The following is a 10,108-nucleotide window of genomic DNA, read 5'->3' as shown; positions in this document are numbered from 1 at the left end:
GATCTCAATTTCAGTGAAAATAATTGTGATTATCATTTTTGCCATAATCGAGCAGCCCTAGTGTTTTGGTTTCCCAGGGTTTAGTTGTGTTCCCTCTGCTTGGTGTCATCCATGCCTGTGTATTCCCTTTTGTGTAGTAAGGTCTCTGTGTTTAGTTCGCGTTTCTTAGTCTGTCTTTGCGTGTATGTGTTCCTGTTTTACTTTGAAGGTCCCTGTCTGATGTCAGTGTGTTCAGTTTACATCTCCCTGCCTCGTCAGTTGTGATTTCTCCCAGGTGTGTTTCCCTCCTGTCTCCCATCCCCTGATTACTGCTGTGTGTATTTAAGCCCTGTGTGTTTCGTCTTTCTGTGTATTTCCCTGTACCTCCCTGCATATCTGTTTCTGGTTAGTTTCTGTTAGTTTTTCCCAGTTTAGGTTTTCTTAGTTTCAGGTTCATCCTCGCCATCCCTGTTGTATCCACTTTTGGTTAAATGAACTCACTTGCACCAGCGCTGCCGCATTTTGGGTCCGGCTTGCCCCGGCATCCCGTGACAATTATGATATGTTAAATGTAAAAATTCTCCTTTTAAGAGGTTCGCTTATTGAACTAGTAAGGAATCATCTACATCTGATATGTCTGAGAAATTATCTTGCATGAAAACCCCCATCACACTGAAGAGGTTCTCCTGGATGGCCCGGGAACAGCTCAGCGCCCTGTACTGGAAGAGCTGGGGGGAGAGGTCTGGGTGTATCTGTGTAGACTGCTGCCCTCTGTCCTAATGCTAAAAACAGCACTGCTTTCTCTGTGTGTGTGTGTGTGTGTGTGTGTGTGTGTGTGTGTGTGTGTGTGTGTGTGCGTGCGCGTGCTTTGGAAGGGGAGGGATTGCATGTGGGTCTCTGTGAAATTTCCCTACATAGCCCGAGCAGGAGGAGCTTGTCTCGTTAGGCATAAAAGCTCACAGCAGCTGCAGTTACTTTCAAAGTAGTGACTGTGAAGCTTATGTGAGTAGAATCTGAATGAATTTTTTGATATATATAATGTGGATAGTTTGTTTGGCCACAAATACTTTTTACAGACTTACTTTGGCGTATTGTTGTAATTCGATTGGATGATGTCAGTAGTTTTCTTTGTGTTAGGGCTGATGTTGTTTATGTCTCATTTTTAAATGTGTTGTTCTGTAAAAAGTGTTTTTCTGGGGGGGGGGGGGTTGTCTTCTTTCGTGCATGAAACATTGCAGTTTTTTGTTATTGTGGTTTTTTTTTTTTTATCATGTAGTTAAGTTACGGTGCTGGTGATAATTGTGGGATTTATAAAGCGGAAATCATTGTATTTATTTATTGAAAATTTAAAAATAGTAATGCCTGTATTGCAGATTTATGGTTTAATCTATTTTTTTGTTATTTCACGGTCATGATGTGCACAAGGCTAAAATGATTAGTTTATGGCAATCATAGAAAAAAGTTATATTAAGACAGAGAAAGTAGGGTTTTTTTAACTTACTGATTTTTTTTTTTTTTGCAGATTTCTCAGCACCTTTCTTGGTCTTTTGGTCACTTTTTACTACCTGGAGAAGAATGTGGACCTGGTCGGGTTCATCCACAACAGGCATAACCATCTCCATTTCTTCTAGAAGTAATAAACACCTTGTTTTAGGAGAAATGTGAACTGATTGAAAATTATTGATCTTCTTTTTTGTCCACCAGTGAATCCTACTTTTGAGGGATACCTTGAAAGACAATACCTGTTTGAAGCCACTCAACAACTGATGAAGAGGGAGAAACATCTGTTTGGAGAGAAAACAGAGGCTGATGGACTCAAAGATCACGAGGAAGCAGTAAAAAAGCTTGCTGCAGACCATAAAGCCCTTGAAGAGCATGTATGGCAGATTCTGCAGAAGAGTCTTTCTCTCAGCACTGAGGAAGAGGTGTCTGCTTTGACATCTGCGGTGAAAGCCATCAACCTTGAGGAAGAGCAGGACCAGCTGTGGGGACAAATATGCCGGACGCCACCAGCCTGGAGGCCCAAGAAGTGGAAGGAGCACCATGACAAAGTGCTTCATGAATTAGTGTATAGTCGTTTGGAGAACCCATCGAGCCCCACTGGTGATCAGGTGAACCAGTCGCCTATCCGAGCAGACGTCCAGTCCATGGGCAGGCAGCTGAAGGAGGACCTGCAGTGGGTGGTGGAGGTTGTGAAGAACTGCTACCCACCAGAGATGGACATCTGTAACTTTTATGCAAGACAGTACCATCAAACTTTCAGCGCAAGACTCAAAAAGATTGCAGACTTTGTTCTGGATGACAAGGACTGCAGCTTCCTCCTGCGATGGGTGAAGGAGTTTTATCCAGAGTAAGCCACCAGTTCAATTATTGTTTGAAGCAGCATCTTTCTGTGACTAAACATGAGGATGTCTGTCAGTGTGAGGTCCTTCATTGTTTTTAGAAGAATAAATACCTGAGCAATTACAGATAGTGAATAATAATACAAATGTAACAGCTAATTTCTTGTTTTCTTAATGTGCTAAATAAAATGCCATTTTTATAGACTAAACACAACTTGGGGTGTTTATAGAAACTCATGTGTTATCTGCTCTGTGTACCAGAATCCTTGAAAAAGCTGAGCTGGCCAGTAATATCAATACTGAAGCGCTGGGAAACCTGCTTCCTGACGAGTTACTGAAAGCTCTGGAGGAGCAGTACCTCAGCAAACAACAGGTAACACAGTGTATCTGAGGCGTGTATCCAGTTAATCAGTATGGTCTTTGCAGGGCTTAAAGTGAGATGTGCAAGACAAGCATCAAAGAGTTGTTGGTTTAATTTTTTTGAACATAATATTGTAGATGTAATTATTACTGTCAGTAATTAAATCTTTACACATGAAAGCGGTTTAATAGTGGCAGCTGTGTGTTGTTGTGTGTTTAGAGCGACCTGATGATTTATATTGGCCGAGTATTGGATGAAGCAAAGAAAGAGTGGGATCAAGGAAAGGAGCCGAGAAGAGATGATGGTTGCTACGTCAGTCCTGTGGCCTATGATGTCATCCAGGTAGAGTTGCTGCAACAAAATAAAATGAAAGAGGCTGAAATCGATGCTTTTATAAAAATGTATTAATATAAATTGAAAGGTGTCACTTGTGGTGGCCAACTTCAAGGATTCTTATAGTGAGTCACAGTGTTGGTCAAGTTACTTGAAAAAAGTCATCAGTAAGTAATTACTGATTACTTCCCCAAAAAGTAATCCTGTTACTTTACTGATTACTTATTTTTCAAAAGTAATTAGTTACTTAGAATTGGGCTGAAAGATCTATCGCTTTATCACCTATTCAGGTTGTAAATCATGTTTTTAAAAAGTAACTACTTTCTGCCTAATCCATCATACAAAATGTAATCAAATGGAAAAGTCTCTTTTTAAAATGTGTCTTATTAGTTTTAATCTTTTAACTTCATGCATCAAGCAAAAATTAAATTATATGCAACTTTCTCTGACTGGAAGAAATTAGTTTAACATTTAAACCTATTTTCTGCACATTCCTGCACATAAGATAAAATAGGTTTTTGTGTTTACACTCAGTCTTTCAAATAGATGCAATTAAAACACAGAAGAAAATAAATAAAATCAAAGACTAGCGGTCCTGTTGCTCTATTTTCACCTGTAAAGCAGGAGTTGGGTAGGCGGAGGTTTACCCTGGTGCAGGTGTGCTGGAGCAGTCAGTGGAAGAATCCGCGAGTTTTTGAATTTCCCATTCCCTGGTAGCGTACTCTGTGATTGTTCGGAAGTTAGGGGGGGTTTTTTCGCTGTAAAAAGAAGTTTTCTTCCCACGCAGTGAACAGCGGACACTAATGTTTTTGTCACTTTTTACGGAATCAAACGCTTTAAACGCTGCACGCTCATACTCTCTCCTGAACTCGATATATTACTGTCACTACCCGATCCGTACCCGAAACCTGATCGGTACCGCGTATGCTCAAATCTTATGTCACTTCCTCTCTTTGCCAACATTGCGACATTTAATATATTTGAGTGACACGGTTAGCGCCCAGTTAGCTCATAGCATTTCTCAACAGCTCTGCCTCATTTTTGACAGCCCGGGACATTTAAACAACGTATAATCCGTATATAAACAAATTCATGCTTTTCTCCTTAACAGAGTGCGTCCCCCGATTGAACAACAGCGCCGTAAAATAAGAATGGCGCCTAATTGCAGACTTAATAATACTGACTTAGTAGGGGTGCAACGATATTCGTATCGATATTGAACCGTTCGATACAGTGCTTTCGGTTCGGTACGCATATGTATCGAACAATACAACATTTGTAATTTATTTTATCAACTTTCCTTCTGACGATGCTGTCTGTGTGGAGCGCTCAGTGAATCTGCGTTCGACTACTCCGCCTAGGCTGCACTGTCGAGCGCAGATCCACTGAGCGCTCCACACAGACAGCATAGACAGAAGGAAGAGCGCAGGGCACCTCCCCCACCCTCATTCAGATCTGGCGTTTGGAATTATTTTGGTTTTCATGTGACGTATGACCCTGAAGGTAAGCGAGTCATGGACTAAAGTAAAACAGTATGTTGGATGTGCCACGCAATGCTCAATTACATGGGTGGGAACTAGTGTGTTAGCGCAGTTAGCTCGTTAACGTGTTGGCCGTCTAGCCCCATGCACGGGGCGATCGGCGGTAGCTCGTTAACGGAGATTTGCCGTGTTGTGGTGTTAAGGTCATTTCAACGAGATTAACCTGAAAGCACTAGTGGGAACACAACGAATATGACTGCACATTTACGCCGACATCATCCTAGTGCAAAGACAAAAACAACAAGCATGCTACTAACTTTAGCCGAGTCATTTAGACAGCTGTTAGCACGTGATTCTCCTTATGCTGCTGAGAATATACCCCAGAAGAAGCGGATAGTATAGCTTTTATTTTGGAAAGAGACATTTCTCTGTAATAAACTCTCTTTTCCAAAGATGAGTGATTCCTCAATCAGATACAGGGCTCGCAAAATCGCTAGCCCGACGTCCCGGAGCTAGCGATCTTTCCAGTCGGGCTACAAAAATCTCTCTGCCCTGCCCGTCGGGCTATTGTAGGAAAAATATATGTCAATGCTTTTGCATTCTTTCAGAAATGTAGCTGGGTAATTATGTCATTGGCATCGGTGAGCCACTGCCAATATGTGACATATTGAAATCGCGTTTGAATTTGCGCTCGTTTTTTTGCTTTCACTTTGCAATCGTGCGAACTGTGTATAGAGAGCGACAGCACTGATCTGTGAGTGATGATAATTTGTGCACCAATTCCTCTGACATCGTCTTATTAATTGTTAGCTTACTATGCAAACATGACAAGTGAAATCTCCCGCAGCTTAAACATGTGAGAGGTTGATCGCGCAGAGAATCGCTGAGCTTATGTGAGTGCGTGTGTAAAAGCAGCAGGATACATATTTGACTACGATGACCTGGATGACTGAGAACCTTCACAGACAGATATATATTTTAGTTCTGCTGAGCCAAATAAGACAGGTCAGGGTGAAGAAGTGACAGCCAAAGAAAAGCTTACCACAAAACGGAGAAGTTATGACAAATCAGACTATAAGGCAAAAAGAAAGTGCAGCTTTATGGTTTCATGGACAAAAGAATTTCTGTGGCTGCAATATGATGAGCTAAATAACCAGGGCTGCACATAAGTGGTCCGCAGGTGCGCATTCGCTGTCAAAATAAAAAACACGCACAAGGGTTAGGGTTAAATTTAAAAACTGTACTTTTGAGTTAAAATCTATATTTATAATTTTAATAAATGACAAATTAAAAAGGCATGAACATTTTTTTTGTATCGAAAAAATATCGAACCGTGACACCAAAGTATCGAACCGAACCGTGAATTTTGTGTATCGTTGCACCCCTATGACTTAGTAATATGTCACGTGAAGATTCATCAGCCAGATTAAGTGTTTACTGACAATTGACAGTGATAGCGGACATCATCCTCACTGTTCCAACAATCCTCTCTACACAGAAAAGCATAAACACACTCGACTATCACTAAATCACTTAGTGCTGTTGAGAAATGCTATGAGCTAACTGGGCGCTAACCATGTCACTCAAATACATTAACTGTCGCAATATTTGCAAAGAAAGGAAGTGACGTAAGATTTGTGCATGCGGGGTACCGATCGGGTTTCTGGTACGGATCGGGTAGCGACAGTGACAATTACTCATTCTTGATCTGCACACAGCTGTTGCCACGATCGTGGCGCTCGCTTACGTCATTGTCATGAGACGCTCACAAAAAAATCATGGTTTTAGTAACGCAGTAATGCAGCGTGCTTACGGTAAAGTAACAGTAATCTAATTACCTTTTTTGCAATAGTAATCCCTTACTTTACTCGTTACTTGAAAAAAGTAATCGGATTACAGTAACACTCATTACTGCCCATCTCCGGTGAGTCATGCATTTGTTGACTTCTAATTGTTGACCATGACGAGAGGCTTTGGATACATTGCTATGAACTGTGCAATAAAAATTGTTGTGGTGAAAAAATGACATAACATTGTTACTTTAACTGGATCTGAAAATGATGGAAGTGCATTGCTGTGTAAAGTGCTTTGGGAACTTAAAACTGCCACTGATTTGTCAATCCATTTGTCTTCAGTTTATCAACGGCATCGTGACATCAGCACATATAACTGTAAGAGACCCGCACAAGGCCCAGGAAATAACATCCAACCTGACAGACTTCATGCAGAGGTAACAAGGCTTCACAAGGCTGTCTTTTAAATATTTAAATTTGAAAATACATTTTAGTTTTCTGTTTGGTAATAACAAGATGATAAAAGTGAAAGCTGTTCTTAATCTTTTGCAGGTATCAAAAATTTCACAAAGACGTCATTAAGCAGAACAAACGGCACAGCAAAGCTTTCATAAAGGCAAACCTCAGCTGTGTCAAACAGTTCAGGTATGTTTCTGATCCAGTTAGATGGGAATTCAGATTTTAACTTCATCATAAAAGGAGAATACTTCACTGTGAGCTAATGTGTCCTGTGTGGTCTGTCTAAAGGGACTTCCTTATCATGGAGAGCCATCTATTCCCAGAGAATGTGCGGGAAAACTGTTTGCGAGGTCTGACTGAGATGAAACAGTCTGCCCACACTTATTTATTAACCCCTGTGCACAAGATCCTCAAAGTAAGTTCTTTAAAACAGATTTAGAGGCAGTTTTTCTTCATTTCAGCTATCATCTTTGGAGATCAACAAAATGCCTTACATTTGTTCCCCACACAGCCACACTACCAGAAGGTGGGAACCAGTGACTGGCTGAAGAAGAACACGTTTGAGAAGCTGCTGAACAGCACTGAAGACGTGCTTCAAGAACTTCAGGGTTCGACTCAATCCTGTCATCAGGTAGAAACATGACCGCGTGAAACTTTGCTATGAAGCCATTATTACCAACTTTTAAATCAATGGACAAAAAATGTTTTTTTGTTACTTACATTCAGGAGCTGATTGGTCAGCTTCAGCAGGAAATGACAGTAGAATATGTCCGGAGGCTCCTGAAAGGAGAGGTCAAACTGAAGGACAAGGATCGTCAGCTGAAGGCTTACATGACTGTGAAAGAAAATGCAGAGAGACTGCACGAGCTGTTTGCCAGAATGGTGAGACTTACCTTCATTCCACACTTTAGCTGTGACACAAATAAAATCAATCAAGCACAAACACTGATTGTTTGACAGGGTGAAACAACCTTAGTCACAAATTCAGCTAACAATAATAAAAGAACCATTGACGGGCTATATTAAAGTTTTGAAATTTATCCTCTAATTTTGGTTTTACTTTCAAAGTGAAGTGAAGAAAAAGAAAAATCAGTAAGAAATAGAAAAAAGACATTTGTCAATAGATATTGGATCTGGAATGGTGAGAGGACAAGGAGTTACAATTATGAGACAGGGATTATAATATTATTAAATGGAACAAGATCCTTTGCCACTTGCAGTACAAGATTTTTGGTAAGAATTGGAGCAAAATTCCAGTTTGTTTAACTGAAATAATTTAGATTCACAGTTACTGCCCAGCTAGCTGGAAGTTCCAGTGCAATAGCTCCTGAAGGAAAAGCATCATTATTTCCAAAAACAGCAGCTATGCTGATTACAGTTTGGGGAAACTTGCAGACTAAACTGACGTCACTGATTTGTCTTCACAGGGATCCAAACAAGACTGGTTAAAGGAAATCCTGACCAAGATTGCAGAAGTGCTAAAACTCCAAGATATTCCTGCCATACAGATGCAAATCGTTTCACTGGGATCTGCTTATCCCGACCTCAGGTAAACAGGAAGCTGACTGAGCGAAACATCTTAATTGGTATCAGATATATCTTGTGAGCAGGATGAGCTACATTCATGGGAACTAACATGAGCTGAAAGTAGATGTGCTGCCTTTCTATTTTACATTACCAGTCTCACTGATAGTGCACTGAAACAGAGAACTAAATAAAACATGCTGGCATGAGAGAAGCAGCAGCAGCTGTGAGTAGATGAAGTCAATAATGCTGTTAATTAGAGTTAAATGAAAGATTTCTTCCACCAGAAAACCAAACTGTCTAGTTTTGGTTTTATTTCTAACCTTAAAGAAAAAGGAAGAAGGGAACCAGGAGACATAAACACTGCTCTTGATAGCACTCATATATGTTTATGCTAAATAAGAGTTTTATGGAAGAGTTATTTGGTAAAAATAGTTCATATTCGGAGAGTCACATGCATTTGAAGCACGGATCCATTTCAGTAAGAGCTCCACCTATTGTCAGATTTCCAACAGAGGTGGACTGAGACCTTTTCCATCTCCCCTCTTCTCAGCAATTCAAAGAGGTTTGGTGATGTGCTAATGACAGCTGCTAGTGTTTGTAGGAAGGATGTGTGTCAGGGGCAGAAAACTGGCTACACACAGAAAAAGACATAACATGTCAATGAAACACAAGTTTAGACGGGATCAGTGAAGTTATAACTTCTGCTGTTATTCTTATGTTGAAAGTGAAATAAAACATTGCAGATTCTATTTAGCTAAAAAAAAGCTCAATTTCTTTATATTTTTTCTTTTCTATATCAAATGTGGCAGCTTTCACATGACAATCCTTTTTTCACAGTCTCTGACTTTACGTCACTTTTTTAAAACTCTTTCTTCTTTCTGTCACCAACAGTGAAAAACATGTTTCGGCTCTGCTCAAACTCAAGACAAACCTCTCCAAAGCCGACAGGAAAATCGTCAAAACCACTCTGTCAGACACACTGAAAGAGAGCCGTGCTGATCCTGGAATCCGGAAGTTTTTCTCCAAAATTAAAGTGAGGTGAGCCGCACATTTGCTTCTTAGAGTATCACTGACTGAGAGTTTGGTTGCAGAGCAGCAATATTATCGTGTATTATATTGTGTTACAGTCTATCTCTGTAAAGACATACAGAGTGAATGCCAGGGAAAAACCTTCAGATGCTACTTAGACTGAAATCCCTATTATACGCAGACTCGGTGATGGTGAATGCTTGCTGTAGTTACTGTATGTTATTGTATACATAAGCTAGATTTTACATTCATGCTGGCAATTTTTGTGCATTTCATAGAAACTGTGAATAAGTATGCAAGAGTCTGTTTTTACACACTTACAAACAGGTCAGTGCCGTTCTATTATATGTCGTTTTGTTTAAAAACTACAATGATATTAAAGTCTAGTTTTTTCATAAGTTGTATTTTATGCTATATTGTATTACAGAGAATTATACATGTCTCATGTACATAAATAGATGTAAGTTGAGTTTTTTTTAATAAATGTGCAAAAACCAGCTCAATTTGTTTTTACTGTTTACTCTGTTTAGTAGATGATCCACATGTAAACTGACTGTAGGGTTTATAGTATGTGGAAAAAACAGCAATAGTACTGGCAACAGACAGGGAATGGAGTTACAGTTAATGTCTATAATAAGCAGTGTTGGACAAGTTACTTTGAAAAAGTAATTGTGTGGATGCTTTAAGCATCCACACTATCCGGTTGTTCAGTCTGACGTCACTAGCCGTGTCTGGGTCTAAACTCCGCTGCAGGTCCACATATCAAACGATCACTGTGGCATTACTGAGAGTTGAAAAACTGTC

General features: G+C 40.0%; 1 protein-coding gene across 1 annotated transcript; it reads left to right on the top strand.

The window, feature by feature from the left end:
* The first annotated feature begins 911 nt into the window (after positions 1–911).
* Positions 912–9,801, top strand: LOC113012645 (tumor necrosis factor alpha-induced protein 2-like). Its single transcript, XM_080294064.1, has 12 exons — positions 912–981; positions 1,502–1,585; positions 1,684–2,329; positions 2,583–2,694; positions 2,902–3,024; positions 6,632–6,726; positions 6,842–6,934; positions 7,037–7,163; positions 7,260–7,379; positions 7,475–7,630; positions 8,176–8,297; positions 9,167–9,801. Exons 2-12 carry the CDS (start codon positions 1,555–1,557, stop codon positions 9,315–9,317), a joined length of 1,776 nt encoding a protein of 591 aa, XP_080150190.1. The 5' UTR covers positions 912–981; positions 1,502–1,554; the 3' UTR covers positions 9,318–9,801.
* The last annotated feature ends 307 nt before the right edge of the window (positions 9,802–10,108 follow it).

This window comes from Astatotilapia calliptera, chromosome 19 (genome assembly GCF_964374335.1).
Source record: "Astatotilapia calliptera chromosome 19, fAstCal68.1, whole genome shotgun sequence".
NCBI classification, from domain to species: Eukaryota; Metazoa; Chordata; class Actinopteri; order Cichliformes; family Cichlidae; genus Astatotilapia; species Astatotilapia calliptera.
Note: the sequence above shows the minus strand (reverse complement) of the source record. Positions and strands in the feature narration are given on the sequence as shown.

Bases quoted from the DNA above. Each gene is read 5' to 3' on its own strand.
- LOC113012645 (XM_080294064.1), top strand. From the start codon at position 1,555: ATGTGGACCTGGTCGGGTTCATCCACAACAG. The intron at 2,330-2,582 runs GTAAGCCACCAG...TCTGTGTACCAG, and splicing joins GTGAAGGAGTTTTATCCAGA to AATCCTTGAAAAAGCTGAGC. The intron at 7,631-8,175 runs GTGAGACTTACC...TTGTCTTCACAG, and splicing joins ACGAGCTGTTTGCCAGAATG to GGATCCAAACAAGACTGGTT.